Source organism: Aspergillus thermomutatus (genome assembly GCF_002237265.1).
Source record: "Aspergillus thermomutatus strain HMR AF 39 chromosome Unknown NODE_218, whole genome shotgun sequence".
Classification (NCBI taxonomy): Eukaryota; Fungi; Ascomycota; class Eurotiomycetes; order Eurotiales; family Aspergillaceae; genus Aspergillus; species Aspergillus thermomutatus.
Window position 1 is genome coordinate 29,684 of NW_020798268.1, and position 20,636 is coordinate 50,319.

Sequence of the window (20,636 nt, forward strand, 5' to 3'; positions counted from 1 at the left end):
CAAATTTCAATCTGGTGTTCGATGCTCAAAGAGGCTAAGATACAGGAACTAAACTGGAATACAGAAGTAATGGTCGCTGGTCATGTGAGGTCGCATAAATGCCTATCAGGAATCCTGGAGTCGCCTTCTTGGGTTTCTTTGCCGGAAGGTAGTCGGGGTGAGTACTCTGGGTGGCGCCTAGGCTGGTTAAACGGTCTCGTAGTTGCTTTCTTAGATCCGCTGTCAACAGCCACTTGTGTAGGGTTTTCCAGTCCAGGTCAGCGCGGTTTTTCTGCGCGAAGTAGAATTCCTCCAGGTCCCTGAGTAGGTTCAAAGCATCATCAGAGTAGATGGTATTTTGATCGTATCTGGGCATCCCGTTAAGCATATGAGTCAAGGCGGCTGCTGGTGTTCCCTAAGGGAACTTTATGATGTCCTGTTATACCCTGAGTGGAACATCTAGTCACAAGACTTGGTCAGGCCATGGGGTCTTGTCAAAGAATGCGCTTGCGTTGACTGGTAGGTCGTAGAAGGAATAGGGATTATCCCACTGTTTGGGAGCCTTAGCTGACCATGAGTTGTACCTCTCCATTATCCATTATCCATTGCATTAGTAGGGCTTGGTCATTTGGTTTAGGGATTATTAGTTCTGGTTCATCGGCGTCGTCATCCTCATATCAAAAGCGGAGCTTCCTTTTAGTCAGTGTAGTTGTGGCCTTGTCGAGTCCTTCGATCTCCTTGGAGATCAGGTCGACTGTGTTTTGAACTGATGTTATCTTAGCAGGTAGGAAATTCAGGAGGGGCTCTTGGTTTGACGAGACCCATGGAGCAAGGTAAACCGGATTGTCATCAGGCGCGAACGTCTGTCCGTGATGAAAGATGTAGGGTATGAACAGAAAGCAGTCGACCCTGACTGTTCCCTAACAAGGTATCATAATGAATAATGAATGATGAACAACAGATGATGAACAATAAATGATGAACAACAAAGGAAACCTGATGCGCAATCTAAGGGGTCATAGTGCCAGGCTTGGTCTCTCAACTTCTCCAATCTGTTGTTATAGGTAGTTATACAGCTCCACCAGCTGGGTGTATGTCAGTCGTGCAGAGTCATAATCAGGAATGGCCTGACGGTCCGCATCAGACCAGATATGGGCGAAGGTAGATGTAGATAGGATAACTTGTGAGCACGCTCTGCGGAAAAAGTTAATTAGCGGCTCCGAACGCGGCAGATGAAAAGGGGTGTGCGTATTAACAACTGAATTGGGTTCAACGTCGGTAGTCTCGAGGACATCAGCAGTTGCCGTCTCCTCACCTCTCTGCTCCGGTCTGTCGGCTCCTTGTGTCGGTGGCGTCGGGTCATCCTTTGTTCTCTTACCGTGCTGGCGCAGCTGGTTAAGATTTTCCGCTCCCCATTCCGTGGTGATACCTTTATTTTTGAGTTGGCCGAAAAGGATTCTTCGGGTCAGGTTCAACATCTGCGTTTGGGCTTGTGGTGGGGGCGGTGCTGGAAATATGACATGTCGCTAGAACAGGCATTCCGTTCCGGTCCAGGGTGTGTATTCTGCCTCTCCCGTGACGGTGTTTGTTGTCCCAACCTTGCTCCATATCAGTATGAGGACCGCCTTGACGGTGCCATTGCCGCCGACAACCCACAAGTTCATATTGTCTCCCAAGCGCTTTGGCGACTTTGGGCATGATTTGCAGCCACAGTGTTCATTACTGTGTTATAAGGTTTCCTGAAAAGTCAGCCTTGAACACTCATAGCTCGCCGTTATCATCTCACCGAATGTTACCAGCGTCATCGTTACCAGGATCATCGTCGGTATCGGGGAACGACAGCAAGGGCCCTATCCTCGGCATCAGGCTCGGGGAGACTATCATCATCACTGTCACTGGAAACGACATATTCCTCGTCGGTGTGATCGTCGTCCGAGTAGAAGTGCTCATCATCGGCATCATCGTCGGTCTCGGAGTTAGGGAACAGCATTATATCTAGCCCGTTTTGACGGACCACCGGCCTGACGCTCATTCTCGGCTTTATCAGTAGCAGACCTTGAGCTCTCACCCAATTCTGGGAGACAAATGAGGGCAATACTTGACGAGGTAGCCCTCTGCGTCCCTCTTCCCTTTGCATTACCAGCCTCGCGGGTTCTCTTGGCCATTTTTGTTCTCGTTTGGGGGTTTCTACTATAGATTCTGTATATCACCTTGTACAGTCACGATAGTAGCTGTAAACCTTTGTGGGTGCTGTATAGAATCAATTGAACCGATTCAATTGCGTATCTTGTCTTCTTCTGTATTGATCTCTCAGATAACAGCTATGCTGGCGGTTCTGATACCATAGATACGTTCAGTAACTGAATTTTTGGTAACCTTGTTGTCAGAAGGTGTCTTGTGTTGCACCGAGGCTTGTCCCAGGGTAGTCATGGTTCCCATATCAAAGGCATCGATTTTTCCGCTTTGAATCGATCTTGTATTGGATGGGGATCTGGCCAATGTGGGTCGGGATCCCATATTGAATGCGTCGTTGTCACCAGGCTTGGCTACGCACGTTTCCACTTCCTCGATATCCGTGTCGGTGACCTTGTTGACGAGACACTCGGGGTGGTTTCACTTGCTATGGGATATGAAAGAGCACTGTAGATCAGTGCGGTGATAAAGTTCCCTGAGGATCATATCTTTTCCTTGTAAGTTCCATTGTCTTCGAAGGGGCACAATTTGAGTGGATTGGACATTAGAGAAGAGAAGAGAGAATTGAGCCTAAGAAGGAGATGTAAGTTGTGTTGATATTCACTCTCCAGTGGCAATGATCTCGTGATGCCAAGACCTAAGGTATGCGGGGTCCCCGGAGCAGAGATAAGGACATGAGGTCGATCAGAATCCCCAGTTGTACTTGTCCTTGTCCATATGACCTCTGAGAGAGCCAATTTTCATATGTCCATGCTGCTTTTCATGAGGTTAAACTAAATCTCTGAATGCTATTTTGCACCAGAAGAATAAGATTTTTAAGTGTCTCGGTTGACACATCCCAATCTCCCCTCCCATCGTTAGCAGTTAGCACTAATCTGTTATCATCATGGGAGACTGCGGACCAGCTGTGCCATCAATCCATACTCAAGTTGCTAGGCGTCCTTCACTACCTTCTGCAGACTCGGATGAGATCACTGTTCTTGTCACTGGATTCGGTGTAAGTGTTGCTGCCGAGAGCTTTATTTTCCTCTCACTTCACCATCTTGGCGCAAGTGCAAGCTCATACTGACTCGACTACTAGCCTTTCAAGACTAATCTCGTCAACGCCTCGTACTTGATCGCCTCGTCCCTTCCTCCTTCGTTTACCTTTACTGTTCCACAAAGCTCATCTACATCCCTGGACGGGTGGGTCCCTACGACTCGTCGAGTGTTCATTCATGTCCATCCGAACCCTATCCCGGTCGCTTATTCCACGGTCCATTCAGACGTCCCTTCCATAGTCGATGATTATGCTAAGGCGCACGGCGGTCGACGACCAGATATTGTCATCCACATGGGCATAGCAGCAACGAGACAATACTACTCGGTCGAGACAAAGGCACACCGAGACTCGTATCTCATGTCGGATATCGAAGGGCGAACTGGTTACGAAGATGGAGAGAAACGATGGAGAGAGCTCGATCTGCCTCCCGTGCTGCAGGCGGGAAGATCGGCCGATTTCCTGACTGTCTCGGACATAGTAGAAGAAACACATGATCAAGTGGTACCTCCATTGTCGCAGGCTGTACAGTCTTCCTGGAACCCTCACCCACCGAACGACAAGTTCCTCAATGTATGGAAGTCATTTGCTGCGGGAGCCGACGTCCGGATCTCAGAAGATGCCGGACGTTATCTCTGTGAATTTATCTTCTACACCAGTCTGGCACATGCCTTTAGACAAGGCCAGGACCGGAACGTGGTGTTCTTGCATGTCCCTGGTGCCTATAATGATCGAGCTGTCCAGACCGGGAGAGAGGCTACCATTGCATTGATCAAGGCCCTAATCACATGCTGGGCGGACGGGACGATGTAAAGGCATGGTGATTGGGGAATTGCATGCTTTCAGATTGGTACATTCATGATTTGCATGACTTATACGCATAGCTTGGATGCTTAGATGATGGCCATACATCTAGTTTGATTATTCTAATCATTGATAATGCACTAATGTCTTCGTCTTCGGACACAGCCTACAATTATATACATCCACGGATTGCTCGAGCTCAACCAAGGAACGCCTACACAAGGTTTGTTACTACTGCCATTGCAGTAACTGCACGCTCCAAGAACAACAAGATAGAGCCTCCATATGATTATCAGCAATGTTAAGGCCAAGCATGACCTGACTCATTGAGAACGATAAGGAGAAGCGATGACAGGGCGGCAAATTCTGGCAGAATACCGATATTTTTGCTTATCAATCCAGATCTACAGAGTATGCGCAACGTAACACCAGAGGACGTGGAAGAAGATTGAAGCTGAATGACTGACAACCAAGGACAGTGAAAATGTCAACAAAGACGATGGACTTCTCCTTTCCAGTCCTCCCAGTAGCCGCTCTCGGACTGCTCCTGGTGGTCCTCTCCCCAAGAGTCATAAACTGGGCGCGAACCAACAGATCCAGTCTGCTACAAGCCCTCAGACTGCAAAAAGAGACCACCAGCGAGATAGTCTCTCTGCGCGTCTACCCCATCAAGTCCTGTCGCGGGTTCCAACTCACCAGAACCAAACTCCGCATGCACGGCCTAGACCTCGACAGACAATGGATGTTCGTAGACGCAAAGACACACGAGTTCATCACCATCCGCCAAATCCCCCAAATGACACTGATCAACACAGCCCTCAGCGAGGACGGCAACTCCCTCTTCCTCAGCATCACCGGCTCCCCAGAGGAGGTCCAGATCCCCGCACGCCCCGACGCCGCCTGGCTGGCGGCAAACACGACCCTCTCCCAGGTCAAGATCTGGGACACCGTGACCGACGGCCACGTGTACGGGGACGCCGTCAACGCGCCGTTTTCCAGCTTCCTGCAGCGCGCCGTGTGTCTCGTCTACAAGGGGCCCACGCCGCGCATTCTGCAGGGCAACGGTGACCCGCGGCTGCTGGGCCGCGAACAGAGCACCAACTTCCCCGACGTGCATCCCGTGCTGATTGCGTCCGAGGCGTCCCTAGTGGAACTCAACCAGAGGCTACGCGGTAAAGGCGCGGATCCGATTACCGTTGAGCGGTTCCGGCCGAATATCATCATCCGGGGCAATGCGCCTTGGGCTGAGGATTCGTGGAAGACGGTCCGGATTGGTTCGTCTGGGCGGGAGCTCGGTGCGCGGCCGTTGGACTTGGATGTCGTGGCGCGCTGTGCGCGGTGCCAGGTGCCGAATGTTGATCCCGACACGGCTGAGAAGCATAAGCGGGAGCCTTGGGATACGCTGATGACGTATCGCCGGGTGGATGAGGGGATGAAGTACAAGCCTTGCTTTGGGATGCTGAGTGCGCCGCGGAATGAGGGTGTTGTTGAGGTGGGGATGAAGTTTGAGGTGCTGGAGGAGACGACGCAGCACCGATATATTAAAGGATTTTGAGGTAGCCAAGCATTGACAATTGGAATTCACCAAATGAAGTAGTTTTGCATGATATGTACTGTACACTATGTCTATTTGTGAACACTGGAAGGTATCTAACGTGGATCATATATGACATCGCGTCCGGAGTGGTACGGCTAATTCTTCATCTGCTTGCTGGCAGAGACACACCAGTTGTTCCAGTCGGAGAAAAACTGAGGCTGGACATGGCACTTTTTGCTGAGAAGCTGCTCCTTCCGCGTAGCCGCATACACATCCACCACATCCGAGATGGCGTTCTTGTCGTGCGCCACCAGCACCTTGACCACCAACAGGCTCGCCTGGCTGCAGGCCGAAGCATGCGCGGCCGGACCACTATGCGTCGCCTCGGCGTGGATGGACTTTAGCAGTTCCCACACCGGCTCGGTGGACTCCAGCGAAGGGAGGGCGTTGCCCTTGCACAATTTGGTATACTCGCGGAGCACGGTGTTAGCCTTGTTGGCGAGCTGCTTGACGGTCGACTTGCGGGTGAGACGCAGCAGGGGGATAAGGAGGTCGAGCGCCAGGACTTTCGAGTGGCATTTCTTCACGTAGATCTCCAGCAGGTCCAGGACGCGGTTCTTGAAGTTGACCATGTTCTCCCTGGCGTCCTTCTTGTCCTTCTTCTGTCCGAGGGCGTCCCGGCGCGCGCGGAACACCTTGACCAGCTGCTCGTCGATCTGCTCCATCTCGTCGTCGTTCATGTCGGCGTCGGAATCCTCGGACGGTTCGTTGAGGTCTTGGTCTGCGCGGTGGGTGCCGAGTGCTTCGGCGAGCTTGGCTTCGAAGGCGGCCATCTCCTCGTCGTTTTCGCCTTCTTCGTCCGAGGCGGCGTCCTCGCTTTCCTCATCATCCGAACCCTCTGCGTCGATGACTTCGACGTCACTGTCGTCTTCGTCGACATCCATCATCTCTTCGTCCTCTTCATCATCCTGCTGCTCGAACATTTCTTGCTGGCCAGCAAGACTTTCCTTCGCTTCCAGAATCTGATACCGTGGTCAGTGACGGAACTAGATCTCAAAATTGGACTGGACATACAGATACAAGGGATTCCAGGCCGTTCTCGGTGACCTTGTCGGCAAAAGCACCGAATACTTGCTCACTCATACGGCGGAAGAGTTGCGACTGCTTGGATGCGAAACTCAGCAGAATTTCCACCAGCGCATCAGAGGCATCAGAGGCTTCGTCCTTTGATTTCTTGTCTCCCAAGAACTTGGTGTAGCAGAAATCGAGTTCGTCCAGCATGGACACCGCATCGGCATCGCCATTGTACACTTGCAGGATTGTCATCGAATACAGAAGCTTGAACGCCTCGACGCCGGAGACCTCATTCTTTTCCTGTTTCGAGTCAGTAAGAGGAAACTTTCGGGAAATTGGTGATACTGACCATGCTGGACAGCTTCTTCAGAGACTTGAAAGCAGTCTTGACTGAGTCACGAAGAGTGTCGTCCATGTTGATAATAAACTTGCCATACCCCTCCGACTTGGCGGCGTCGCGGATCTTCCGTACAACAGCGTATGGGAGGGTAGTTGCATGCTTTGGGTTGGCAATCAGACTGTTCAGACAGGAGCTGATTCTGTTCCGGAAAAGCTCCTGGCTCTGCTGGGTCAAGGCTGGCTGAACAGCCGCATCGTCCTTGGCCATGAAATAGCCGAAACGCACGAACGTGAACAGGATCTGTTCCAGAACGGTCTGCAAGCCGTCCTGAGACTCATCGCTGGCCGAAGCGCGGGATCTCACGATGGACAAGAGCAGACCGGCGAGAGACTGCCGGCTTGCTGCTGCAGCTTTGCCGTCGTCCGTCCCGGGGCTCGCGATGAGCTTCTCGAAGAAAGGCACGATCTGCTTCAGTGCATCGAGGTTTGCCTCGACAACAGTCTTTTCGATCGTTTTCGTCTTGGTGGCTTGGTCAAAGTTGACGGAACCGGCCGAGCCCATGAGCCCGATGACAGAGGCCGCGGCGAATTCGGGATCTTTTGCGACACGCGCCTGGATCGATTTGGCGGCCTTGGCGGCCATCCGGTGCAGGTATCGGTCTTCGACGGCGAGCTGGTTCGTCAGGCATCTGACGAGATTCTTGGTGAATACAAGCGAAGCCAGTTGCAGGGGGCTTTCATTGATGACTTTGATGAAGACGAGGAAGCCCCAGTACTTGCGTTCCTCGGACGAGGATGCCGCGAACAGGCCATCTACAAGGAACCGGTTAGATGCGTTCTCCTAGAAGGCGACAAAAACTTACTGTCGACGACTTCCGTCCAGAAATCAGCAAAGCTGAGACGAGACGGGCTCTTGGACGTGGAAGACTCCTTGGCTGATACGTCGGCAAGCTGCCTGATAACGGCATCCCAAGCAAAGTGCAACTTGGAGCTCCACACTCCAGATGATTTGGGGTTATTCCCCTGGCTTCCCGCCTCGGAGTCCGCAGCAGAAGAATCTTTCATGACCTTGGCAAGCTGGCTCCTCTCCCGGGAATCTAAAGGATCATCATGTTTCCATACTTTGCTGGGGAATTCGGCCTTGGGGTAGGCTTCCCTGGCCGCAAGCCAGATCGAGACACCCTCTGGTGTACGAGCGAGATCGTTCGAACAGAGACGCTCCAGCGCGACTTCCACATACCTAGCATCCGCCTTCTGAGAAGCAAGATCGAAAACGCAGCGATAGATAATCCAGCCGCATTCCTCTCTGATCCACGGCTTCTTCTTAGCCAGCTCAAACACCAAATCCACGAGCTTGGTCCACTCCGCCGGCGGAACCTTGTCCTTGAACAGAATCGAAGACTTGACAATAGCCTCAGCCCCAAACAGCCGTCCAAAGTGATGATCTCTCTGTTCCTGCAGACAGAGTCAGCAAAAGTTAAATTCCCGCGCACTCGATCAACCCGCGCCCTACCTGGCCCGACTCGCTGCCCGACGAGTTGGACTGCGACTCCCAGATACCCATGACAGCCGGGACAGTAACCTCCGACGACTCGCGCGGAGCCGCAAAGATCTGCGTCAGGATCTCCGTCAAGGCAATGGAGAAGCCGATTCGCGCGGCCTTGCGGCTGCTGCAGAGCCCGCGGAAAAGTCTCTGCAGGGCCCGTCTGATCTGCTCGTCGGGGGGGTTCTTGTCCGGCGTGAACTGCGACACCAGAGCCTGCGCGGCCTTCAGACGGATCTCGTCCTTTTCATTCGCGAGGTCCTCGTAGATCTCGACCAGTTTGGTGTCGACGTTGAATGGCTCGCGCCGCCGCTTCTTCGAGCCGGCGTGGGTTTGCGCCATGATTGAGATGCTAGGAATTTTTTTCTTTTTCTCCTTGGTAGGGACCAGATATAGTCACAGATATCGAGCAGAGGCTATTTTCAGGGCAGTAGCTGCTGGTTCGAAATGCAGCGATTCGATGGTGGTGATAGGCTGCGACAACAGAAAATTCATGAGGCGTCCACCAAATCGGGTTAGCGCCTTCCGATGGATTGCCGCTTTGGGGGTTTCGTACCACAGAGGACGTACTCGGTATAATTTCTGATCGAACAAGAAGAGACGAGTGTCGCGAGGAAGAGGTCATCTTGCTATGGAGATTCTATTTACTACTTTTGTTCATGGTGGCGCTGCATGCTAGTTCACATTAGGATAACCTCCAAGCTGAATATATATCTCCGCGTCAACGAGGACAGCAACCCGATAAGATTCAAAGCAGCCAGCCAACTGATCAGAGTGACTATATATCTTCCGATCTCACAGTCGAGTCTCATCTCAAAGTAGAGAAGCTACACAAGGTAATCCATACTTCTCTCGTGTGACTATGGTAGAGCAAGCCCGAGTATCACCAACAAGAGTGAAAGTCAATATCCTCATACAACGCCATGCCACATTGACTTGACGTGATGGCCTTGACTGGGACCACCAGATACCTCCGCCAAATGGACACATCCGTGGTCCTCAACCTGGGCTATAGTTGTGCCAGGCACTGGAAGCATGCAGCGTCAGGCATCAGCTGCCCTCACAGACGCAGTCTTGGCGTGGTTGAGAACTAGTACTACCAGGGACTTGTCCTGACTGAGTGAAAGTATAGCAGACGCACGTGTATAACATTAACAATATCTCAACAAGTATACGCTGCCGATAACCTCAACTGAATTGCTGATTATGATCGAGAGAAGACTACCGCTACCGCTCCCTCACGAGCACCAAACGACGATGACAGCTCCAACGATGGAGACCAACCACGTACTACTTGCTCAGTCAACTCGCATTCGTATATCCTGATACTAGAAGAAGCATGAATCGACTCACCGCCAGTTCATGCGTCCTGCATTGCGGACTCACCAGGTGCAGGCAAGTCGGGATACTAGATACGTACCTGGCAGGGCAGACTCCACGCCCCTTGCTATGTACATATACTGCGTATGCAGTATTAAATCATACGTAGATGCATACAGCAAGTCCTGTTTCCTGTGTTAATGTAGTATACCCTCCTGTACGAGGACGATGCAAGACATGCCCCTTGCACAGAATCACTAGTGCGATTGAAGACGAACTACTCGGTGAATGTTGATGTTCAGTGTAGGTGCCAGTCTGTCAGTCTGTCAACTTTGCTTTGCAATATTTGCGTCAGCCATCTGTGACAAACTACTAAAGGCTACAGCTACGGAGCGTTTATTTGAGATGTGCACTGAGGAGTAAATCCTACATACCGCATAGTTCATCCGGGGTGTATCGGCGGTATCGGGATCTGGCTGGAACAAGAGTATCCCTGAAGAAAACCAGGTACGAGGAATGCGACAGGAACCGGGATAGTAAGGCATGAGCGGGAACTCTTGGGTTCTGACGTGGCAACGGGTAGATCGAGGAATGTGCATAGTTCGGCCTGAAGCTAGACGTGGTATAGGCCAAATAGCCATCCCGGGTCTATGTAGGGCATAACGACAGCGATTGAGAACACGATCCATGTGCTCGATTATTGAGGTAACGCATGTTGTTGCGAAGACATAATACAACGCTTGGATATGGCCCGAATAAATTTCAGAGACAGAAAGAGTCGATTCTTGAAGGCTACTGGGCCATCGACCTGAGCATAACAATGGATTGACTATAAGCTTGTCAGCCTGAGGACTTTCTTGATGTTCAAGGGCAAGAATGAAATCAAAGCTCGATTTCATGACTTCGCTCGTCCATTCTGCATGCGTTGCTGCAAGGTACGTAACTTTATTCTTGCGGTGAGAACCGAGAATCTGGCAGAGAGCAAGATATCAAGATTATCAACATCCCTGACTTTCAACGGTGAACGAGAAACTAGTGTTTCCGATATCGTGATTCGGAAGATGCAAGGGACTGTTGTATCCAGTCTGGTTATCAGCGTGCGCTGATTGTCGATCAGACAGGGACAAAAATTGATTCTCAATCGAGCTGATTATTGTTCCATCAGGATTGAGGTCAAGGGTTAAAGGCATTAGACGTAGGGAGATTTCGATGATTATTTTCGGAATGAAACTTGAGAGGAGCATTGGGTTGTTCAGAACAGTAAATGTACACGTGCTCGGCTGAATCTGTGCTCATGAGGGGCTCATTTCCGTAAGACCCTTGATCAGGGTATTCTCATCCTGATCTGCTCACCCTTTGAGTGTGAAGCTGATGAAGTGTGCTTTGCATACTCTGTATCTGATCAATCGCAGTGCTTAGTTTACCAACCTGTATGCACGGCAGTATCAGTGGTATTGCCAAAGACCCGGACCGCTCATTGATAGATGTCCTAGTCAGGGTTCGTGCATATCTACCATATCCGTGACCGATCTGCCTCCCGCAATGAGGATTGTGCATGAAGATCTCGCATTCCTGAACCGCGGCAGATCCACCGGTACGTCCCTGGAATGCGATATCTGAGTAACCAAACTTTTCAAGGGATGCAGTCCAGCACCTGGAATAGGGATGACTCGCAGCCAGGACGAGTGGAGATGAGAGACACTCTTGGACGTGCGTCCTTGATGCACGAAATACTCCATTATGGGATGACAATGCATGATAGACATATTGACTATTGATCTAATCGCCCTAGAAAGGTCGATAGTATGTGATAAGGAGTTTTTCAATCGGGTACGTGCTTTGAGAGTAGGTCGACCAGGAAGCTATGGGTGCGTGCTAATGCACTCCACAGTTAAGCATTAGCTAGATTGGTCAAGGGCTTGAGAAACGACCATGGGCGCAGGCCGCAGGGCCTACCGCGGGCAATGCGGGCACAGAATGTCAAAGACTCAAAGACTCAGATGGGATGAATAATGCGGGTCTTGATCAATAGTCCTGCCGATCCCTTGTCAGAGCATTCCAGCAACCACGGAATTGCGCACAGTTAGCTCGTAGACAGTAATAGACTACCTAGGTACCTCTCTAGGTATGTGAATTGTTTGATGATAACCAATCACAGCGATTTCGATATTCTAAGCACGGAGGATGGATAATTGGCTGGAAGAGCACGTGTGGAAGGGAGAAGGGGTTCGGGGGATACGCAAGGTGACTACCTTACCTAGCTCTCTACCTAGGTAAGGTACCTAGGTAAGTGAGGTCTAGTTAGAGAGGTACGTATCGAGGGGAGAAAGAAAGGAGTGATTGATGTCATAAAACATTGGTCCTTCTCTATCAAGGAAAGGGCGAGTCACGGGACTTGACGAGACAGGAGTTCTCTTACCTAGGAACAGGGGTACAAGTGCTGGTAAGAATAAGGTACCTAAGTAGTGAGGAATTGTTTCTTTGTTTACATGACGCGAGACGTGACGGAGGAAAACAAACAATGACTGTTGTATATACATCATCAAAGAAGAAGATGTGCCAGCGCATACGTACAGGAGCACAAGAGAATCTCATTATTCATGCAAGAAAGCTCCTCCAGTGTGACATCACAACCCATCCCACATGGAGGGGCCTGCAGAGAAAGTCATCACTATGGATGGGCCCATAGGGGCACTCGAAAGTGGAAACTGGGCAACTGGTCAAGCCATCCTCAAATAGAGTTGCAGAGGACGGAGTACCTAGTACAGTAAGTGCACGAGCAGATTGGTTTAGTGCGACTGCTCTGGCCCAATCAGCGGAGGAAGAAGTGCAGTAACCCCGCACGGCGTCGGAGGCAGCGATAACACAATTCCACCGCCGCGCCTAGCACCGTAGCAAGCCCAATATAGATCAGTCCTTGACGGCCTAGAATACTACCATCAAGCCCAAAGAGCCTCGGGAGTCGGGGGATCATGGTCATATCATGACGGCACAGCTGATGGTTTCTAGCCTGGTCGCCTTTTTTCTTTTCTTTTCCTTTTTTTTTTTTATCATTGTCCACAATTAACAAGACAGGTTCTGTGTATCATCCTGTTCACAAATCACTAATAAATAGAGCTCCACTGCTGAAAGATCGGAGTCTCCGGGGAGCCCGAAATACGATGATACCATCATTGTAGTAAGCTTGGCTAGTATCCTGCTGAGACCATCTTAGGGAGATTATTATCTCCATTCTGATGACAGTCCAGCTGAGACCGGCGCGCATGGACAGCAAATGATAGCGGTTAGATATCTAAGTTGATCGTTGTTAAGGGCAGAGCTTCATTTGAAAAGAGAAGGAATTGACTATCTCCGATGGCTGGGAATATTGACATTTTCCTCGAGTCAGTAATTGTTCTCAATGTCTATGCACCTCGTCAGATGATGCAGATAGCCCAAGATCTGGAAATGACGCAGAGCATCAGCCGCATTCGTAGCATTGTCATTAATTAATCTTTCAGCTTAGATCCTCAAAGCCACCAGACTAGTGCGATGAGGATTGTCGCTGAAAGCCTGAAACAGAAAGGAGGCCGGTGTCTCAAGGTTGAGGGGTTTCTTCGGTCATCGGATAAGATCCAAGCGGCCGACGTCAATGGTTCAGTAATCGCACTTTGACTGTGGTGCACAGACAACAGATGTATTCAAATTGAAAGCTGGAGAGAAAGTGTCCTTCAAGCTGTGAGGATTATTGAGATCAAGCCGACGCTTTGTTCGAAGTAGATAAGGCAGACGGTTAAAACAGGACTTCGTAAGAGGGCGCGATCCTTCGGCCAGATCCCTACTTGGTAAGGTTCAGGTGCCGTGCTAGGCATTCTGGGCATAATCAGGAAGAACTCAATTTCCTAAAGTCAGCCTTGTTATTGCTATCTAATCGCCAAAGCAATACCGATCATCGAGCCGGCGACTCCATAGCTTGATTGCCTTCGTCATCGTCGCGTAAAGGCCCGAGAAGGTAGCTTAGTGGATACAGTAGAGTGTCTTAGACTCTCAGTGAGGCTGTTGGCGTTCATTGATCGTCACCGTGGGGAGCACCTGCGACTCGGACACCCCCCACAGCATTCGATGAATCCCGGAAAAATCCTCTGGATCCCGACGAAACCCTAGACAATTGATGAAAGCCGACTTGATTGAATATACTCCGTTCATAGAAGCACCGTGAAGGCTGCAGCACGGGGGACGACCAATAAAAGAATGCCCTTGAGAAACCATTTGGAAGGGATGGTATGCAGAAGGTATCCCTAGTCAAGGATCGTAGGAATGGTCAGCACACAAGTAAGGGCATGCAAAGGATATCCAAAGCGGGGAAAGTCGCGAGCGCGACAAGGACGATGTCACGATGCTCAGCAGGATGGATTATGACGGAAAAACCGCTTTGTGCTACTGCTAGCTTGCGGAGGGTGACTCAATCGCACTAGCAGTACTCCGTATGGCGGGACTTTGATCGGAGGGGTGAGGTTAAAAACAATAATGACCTCAGTCGAGACTCGAGAAGCAAGTGCAAGATTGTAATCAAAGATAGATTACAGAAGGCTATTCTACCTCATAGTGGTCCATGCCAGATGCCGGAGAAGTAGCGTAGCAAGATGGTTGTAGATCACAGAGGGAGATGCAAACTGCCAACTCAGGTTCTTGTCAAGTATGTCATACCTCGATTGACATGCCTCAGGCACAAGGCAGAGATTTGCTCTACGAGCGTGTTTGAAGTTATGTGTTGTGTCACTTCCCCTGCATCTCTGAAAATGTAGCTGACACCCTTCTGGGCCGACTGTCAGAATACCATTCTTCATTGCCAGTTCGCTACTCCGTACCATTACACAGTATCATTCTTTTCTTAGACGGACAAACTGAACAAACTCATATGAATCCGCATAAGCTCTTTTTCCCGACTGAGTGGAGCGGGTGGAGATTTCATTAGTTTCGATCTCTTATTTGGACTTTTTTGGGGACAGTCTGAAACTCGAATACATAAGAGGAAAAGAGAGGGCGAAAGATCGGCCGAATCAGTCAATCATAGATTGCTATTTCATATGTTTTTTCCCGATTGTGCCGTGTTCTTTTCCCTCTCTCTTTGAATCGGCTTTTTTAGGGTTTCTTTCACGGGTTTCCAAAGACTCAAACACAGAAACTCTATACAAAGGCAGAAAAGTATGCTACATGGCCTTATCCTAGCTGTACAACAGGGTGATGAAAGAAACCTAAGGTAGTTAATATTAGTAGTCAAAGCCTCAGAGGCAATCTACAGACACGACTAGCGGCTGAACCTCTCTCCAATTGAGCCTCCTATTATAGTGTCTACGACAGATGATATCTAGCGTCTCTCAATTATCCAGACTTCTTCCTGACTAGTAGATAGATAGTTTTATTTGAGACTCGCTGACCTGTCGACCTTTGCTCCAAAGTAACAGCTGTCAACGTGGAATAAGAATTGGAAACCTAAGGCTTCCTCAGGCTCCGTTCGGTCTCCATACCAATACGCTGACCCATGGAAATCATCCATACGCCCCATCCAAAGAAAACCACAAAGAATGGATAAGGAAAACGAAGAGAAAAACTAAATCCTTCTGTCTCCTGTGAGACACTGCACGATCCATACTTCATCCAGCTCCAGCCAGCCCAGATTGGTAGACACAAAGCGGGCGGTGCAGCAACGACGCTGATAGGCGAAGGGTTGCTGAGCAGCCGGTAGCGCTGATAATGGCGGCAAGGGAGTCCCGGCAACGAGGCCCTAGACGCTGGCTACTGGCTGGGTACAGGAGCACTAACTATCTCAGGTACTAGGTACTGGGGACCTAGACTACTTACCTACAGCTTCAGTGGGGGACGAGGTGCAGACAGGTACAGGTACCTCGCTGTCCCATACTGTACGGGTACCTACTTACGTACGGAGTACCTGAGGTACTACTCCATACATACTGTAACCTGTATGGTACCTACCCACCTAGGGTAAAGTCCCTCTCGTCATAGGTACTCTCTAGGTACCTCTCTCTGCCTTGCTACCACCAGGCCCTACGTAACTATGTGCAAGTTGGTCGTAGCCAAGGGTTATCCTCCGACAAGAACTATAGGGAGAATAACCTCACAGGTTGATTAATATATTGATTCCTAGATCTTGATTTAGATCCTTCGTGGTCAATTTTGAAGAAGCAGACCTTGCAGACTCTCCTCCTCTGTCCAAATCGAAGAGAAAATCCTCCGTACCTAGCTAGATACGGTTCGGAGGTGGTATCTATCTACTGTGTCTAGCGCTGCGTCGTCGCTTAAGCTCTTTCTTGAGCATCTGGAGATCCCTCCCCACTTTTTCGTTGCCATTGCAACAGGACATCCCTTCAGCTTCACCTTTTTCCAGGTCACACTTCCTTTTTTCCCTTCTTCTTCTCCTCCTCCTCCTTTTCTACAAGACGTCGTCTTTCTCTTCGAGTTTAAGACCTCAACGTCTTCTCTTTTCCCATGGTCACTACGCCTGTGATTCTCTCTCCGCCTCCATCCCGCTTACGGTTCTTATTTCCTCATCGGTAACTTTGCCCCCAGCCTACTTAGCGTACCAGAGCTACCCTCACTTTCAGCTGCTGGTTTGCTGCTTATAGGGAGTGGTTTTGCTAACCAATGCCCTGTTGATCATCATAGCCCTTCCTCCCGTCCGCGAGTCCTCCTTTATCCTATACCGTCCTCAACGATATCCTGATTGGTCCTACTACTCTGCCCTTTCTACGCAACCATGTCCCTCTGAACACTCGGCCTTCGCAGCCCAGGGAAAGAGTTCCGGTCCAGGCCGGTGGATTCTTGGGATTCAGAAAGGCGTTTTCCACGATTTGTGAGGTCTGGAATTCGAGCAGGACAGCAATTGAGGAAAAGAGAAAGCGAAGACCGGGTTACAAGGGCGTTTGGTCATACTTCATCTTGCCGTTGTAGTATATGCCAGGTAGAATAGTCTGCAGCAGGAGCTGTCGTTTGCCGAGGAGATCCCCTTGCGTCCGCTTTTCTACTTCGGTCGATACTACCTTGCAGGTCTAGGAGGGGAAGGAAAGATTAGTTCCTAGCGAACAATGGAACATTCATCTCCGCTGGCTGCCATGCAGCCCCCGTCCGTGATGTTCGGACACTGCTTTCGTTCGGACGCACCCACATCGTACCCAACCTTTGGTCCAAGGTCCGGGCTTGGTCCGAACAGTTTCAACTTCAAAGACTTGTCCATGAAGAAAGCCCCCGGCGATTATTTTGGCTTGAAGCCGGTTCGGGGATCGTCTCCAACGGCTAGTCTGGCGGCGGATCTGTCTCAGAATTTTCATATTGACCAAAGGTTAGCAGGTGCCCTTTCACTGTTTATTCTGTCTTCTTTGTCATGCTTTTGTGAATTTTTTGACGTGGGAAAGACAAAGGGTTGTGCTGACCAAAAATAGTCCGCAGTTGGCTACGCCCCGACGGTCTTTGTTCTCCTCCAATCTATTCGGACATGGCAGCGGACATGGTAAGAGATGATATTATTATCGAGGGCATACTCGTTCGAGTCTCAGCCTTTGCTCATATTGTTATATAGAAGACTCGATGACCACTCCTCCGCTTCCATCTTCCTCACCAGCTCCCATCATGGATATCATGGAGATGTCTCCCTTGCCTCACAAGCCCCCGTTCATTGTCACGACGGAAATCGAATTGAACCCGCCTACACCAGGAGGTTCGCCAATCGATTCGCCCATGATGTCGTCTGCGCCCAGTCCGCTTCAAGAATCCCCGTTGATGGGCCCAAAGGAGGACAAACAAGAGTAAGAGAATGAAGTCTATACGCTGGAGATTGGTATCAACCGTGCGCATGTCTAATTACGTCTCATGTGTGTAGGAGAAAGCGTCCGAGTTTCTTGAGGCCCAGTCTCGCGAGAAGCAAGGCTCAGTCCTTCCAGCTCGGCATGGCCAGGCCAGCACCAGAAAGCCAAGCACCGCCGTTCAAGTTCCAGAGCAAAGGGGCTAAGACGTCGTTGAGCGCTTCAACTTCTTTGGAGGATATGTTCGGGGAATCACCGCAGAGAGAAAGGCCGATCATACGGAACAATTCCTCCAGCACCCTCCTGAACAACCCTCGCCTTAGACCACCCCTCGGCAGTGGCAGCAATGGGAGCCATGCCCGTGGAAATGGATCCCCCTCCGCTGCGTCGATTCGCAAGAGCTCTCACCCCATGATGCGCCCTCGGAAACAATGCAGACGGTCACTGAGCATGTTTGAGCATCCCGAGGATGTGATTGTTGAAAAAGAGGCCAGTTATACTACAAATGCACCACTTCAATCGATCACAGATATCGATACCACACCCAGCCTACAGCTGCCTCACTTCATCCCTGAGGACTCGGCTGATACATTGCCTCGCATTGACAAGACAATCCTTGTGGATCTCATGGATGGGAAGTACAACGATCGATTCGACCAAATCATGGTCATTGATTGCCGGTTTGAATATGAATACGAGGGCGGCCATATTAACGGAGCCGTCAACTACAACGACAAGGAGTACCTGGCCGCTGAACTTTTTGCGGACCCAAAGCCTCGGACAGCATTGGTTCTACACTGCGAATACTCGGCACATCGGGCACCCATCATGGCCAAATATATCCGTCACCGGGACCGCGCCGTCAATGTGGACCACTATCCACAGCTCACTTACCCGGATATGTACATTTTGGACGGGGGTTACAGCGCCTTCTTTGCTGAGCATCGATCGCTATGCTTCCCCCAGAACTACGTGGAGATGAGTGCAAAGGAACACGAATTTGCCTGCGAACGTGGCCTCGGGAAGGTCAAGCAGAGATCCAAATTGAATCGCGCGCAAACATTTGCTTTTGGTCAACATTCGCCTCAAATGGAAGACAGCCCGACTGGAAGGTGCCGTAATAACCCAGGCGAACGTATCCGATTCTTGGATTCTCCTTTTGAAGGGACGCCCTCGTCTCGCGGTCCTGGCCGCCGTATGCTGTCGTATTGATTACCTCGACGATCCGATTGGCTTTTTTTCTCCTTTTTTCTTTTGGTGTCCTTGGCGCCATGGATTGATGATCTGATGTTATTCAAGCGCGGCGCAAAGTTTGTTTGCCAACTTTTTTTTTTTTTGACCATGATCCCTTTTTGTTTTCTCCTTCCTCCGGCCTCCAATTCTATCCGATTCCCTTCGAGCAGCCGTTACCGGTGTTGGACCACCAGATCTCGCTGGACATTGGAGGGAAATGACACTCGAGAGCGCCTAGCGACAGAGCGCATCCTCTCACCGTTTACTACAAGCTCCTTTCACTCGCTTGATATTTCTTTTTCCGGCTTTTCACAACTTCAGACTCTCACACCATCATTGTGACTGCAGCGTCGATATCGAACCCCAGTGGCTGCGACGCACCGACCCACACGACCTATGATGACACGATCAGCTTCGACCTGCATCTCTACGCATTTTCTTGAACTCGAGATTGTATCTTCGACAGATTCATCTACGGCCGATTTTGATCTCTTTTACTCCTTACCAACCGCTCTCTTCCAATATTTCCTATGTGTCCTATGATTATTTTATTCTCGCTGAAACCAACATCTGCGCGGCAATCGCTTGCATCCACCACGATACCTCGCCATCATGGCATTTCCTTACATCGGAGCTTGTGTTTCCTCATTTCCCCACCTACAGTGTTTTAATCCCTCCTCCCCATTCCTGTACAATTTGTGGGGAGTGATTCCAATATCTCGCCGTACGAAGTACATATCACTACGCGGCTCGCCAGATCAGAAGGGCGATAATCTTGCATGCGTGACAACTTATTGAGGAAACTATTGGCTTGAATTGCTAAATGAGCAGAATTCCTTTGTGAAGTGTCACTGCAACTGTACATAGCAACCGCCTCGCGGTCGGTTGGTCCATCCGACTTCTAATGGAGAGAAAATTGGGAGGGAATTCAGAGGCTAAAGATTATGATTTCCTTTGTTGGAAGAATAACATTGAAGAAAAGTTTAAAGTACATCTTGCTTTGTTTTAAACGTAATATCCTATGCCATGGATGTATGGATTGCCCTGAATCAGACAAAGAGAGAAACCTGAGGCATCCATCTCCGCTCCGCCTCGTCTTCAATCTCCGAATCCCTCTCCGCTCTCTCTTTGCAGAGATATCCACCAGTCATTGTGCTCCCTCTCAAGGCTCAATGCTGAATACCTTCAAACTGTACGACATCTGTCATGGACATCGATGACATTCTCGCGTCCGTCGACCGCCATGACATCTCGCCCGAATCCGCGGCTCTCGACCACCAGCTCCTGACGCGTTTCTGGGTCGCAGAGCGAGCCGTCTCGGAGCTCCTCCCATGGCCTGGGCCATTGATGGAACGGATGATGGAGCGAGTTAGGAAGCAGGTCAGCACTCCCTCCACCCATCTACTCTGTTCCCTTCCCTTCATTGAACCCGAGAACATGAGAGTGCTGACCACACCCACAGATCGAAACCATCGAAGACCTCACCGCCTCCTCCTCAGACCCCTACACCACCACCACCACCTCAACAACAAGCACAAACAACCCCACCCTAAACCTCAAACTCTCCATCCTCCAAACCGACCTCGCCCGCACCCAGTTCCTCCTCCGCTCCCTCCTCCGCCAGCGCCTCGCAAAACTCACAAAACACAGCATGCACTACCTCCTCCTCGTCGCGCCGCCCCGCTCCCGCGCCTCCCCTTCCCCCTCCTCGCAGCTCCCCCCGTCACCTATACCCATCTCCGTGCCCACCAGACTAAGGCGAAACTCGGATCCCGTCCT

The 20,636-nt window shown here is 50.5% G+C and overlaps 6 protein-coding genes across 6 annotated transcripts; 3 read left to right on the forward strand and 3 right to left on the reverse strand.

Annotated features, from left to right (window-relative positions):
* Positions 1-1,037: 1,037 nt before the first annotated feature.
* On the reverse strand, positions 1,038-1,457 carry CDV56_104141 (uncharacterized protein; the record flags this gene model as incomplete). The annotated part of the gene is made up of 1 exon (XM_026757760.1): positions 1,038-1,457. One exon carries the CDS (start codon positions 1,455-1,457, stop codon positions 1,038-1,040), a length of 420 nt encoding a protein of 139 aa, XP_026611590.1.
* A 338-nt stretch (positions 1,458-1,795) lies between these two features.
* Positions 1,796-2,011, reverse strand: CDV56_104223 (uncharacterized protein; the record flags this gene model as incomplete). Its single annotated transcript, XM_026757842.1, has 1 exon — positions 1,796-2,011. The coding sequence occupies one exon, from the start codon at positions 2,009-2,011 to the stop codon at positions 1,796-1,798; it is 216 nt and encodes a 71-aa protein (XP_026611591.1).
* A 1,047-nt stretch (positions 2,012-3,058) lies between these two features.
* Positions 3,059-4,024, forward strand: CDV56_104345 (putative pyroglutamyl peptidase type I; the record flags this gene model as incomplete). Its single annotated transcript, XM_026757964.1, has 2 exons — positions 3,059-3,169; positions 3,254-4,024. The coding sequence occupies 2 exons, from the start codon at positions 3,059-3,061 to the stop codon at positions 4,022-4,024; spliced, it is 882 nt and encodes a 293-aa protein (XP_026611592.1).
* A 475-nt stretch (positions 4,025-4,499) lies between these two features.
* On the forward strand, positions 4,500-5,570 carry CDV56_104486 (MOSC domain-containing protein; the record flags this gene model as incomplete). Its single annotated transcript, XM_026758105.1, has 1 exon — positions 4,500-5,570. The coding sequence occupies one exon, from the start codon at positions 4,500-4,502 to the stop codon at positions 5,568-5,570; it is 1,071 nt and encodes a 356-aa protein (XP_026611593.1).
* A 137-nt stretch (positions 5,571-5,707) lies between these two features.
* CDV56_104596 (DNA-directed DNA polymerase POL5) lies at positions 5,708-8,850 on the reverse strand (the record flags this gene model as incomplete). The annotated part of the gene is made up of 5 exons (XM_026758215.1): positions 5,708-6,574; positions 6,627-6,926; positions 6,976-7,778; positions 7,829-8,420; positions 8,479-8,850. The coding sequence occupies 5 exons, from the start codon at positions 8,848-8,850 to the stop codon at positions 5,708-5,710; spliced, it is 2,934 nt and encodes a 977-aa protein (XP_026611594.1).
* An 8,060-nt stretch (positions 8,851-16,910) lies between these two features.
* nimT (putative tyrosine protein phosphatase MIH1) lies at positions 16,911-18,836 on the forward strand (the record flags this gene model as incomplete). The annotated part of the gene is made up of 4 exons (XM_026759112.1): positions 16,911-17,164; positions 17,265-17,332; positions 17,402-17,627; positions 17,702-18,836. 4 exons carry the CDS (start codon positions 16,911-16,913, stop codon positions 18,834-18,836), a joined length of 1,683 nt encoding a protein of 560 aa, XP_026611595.1.
* Between the last annotated feature and the right edge of the window lie 1,800 nt (positions 18,837-20,636).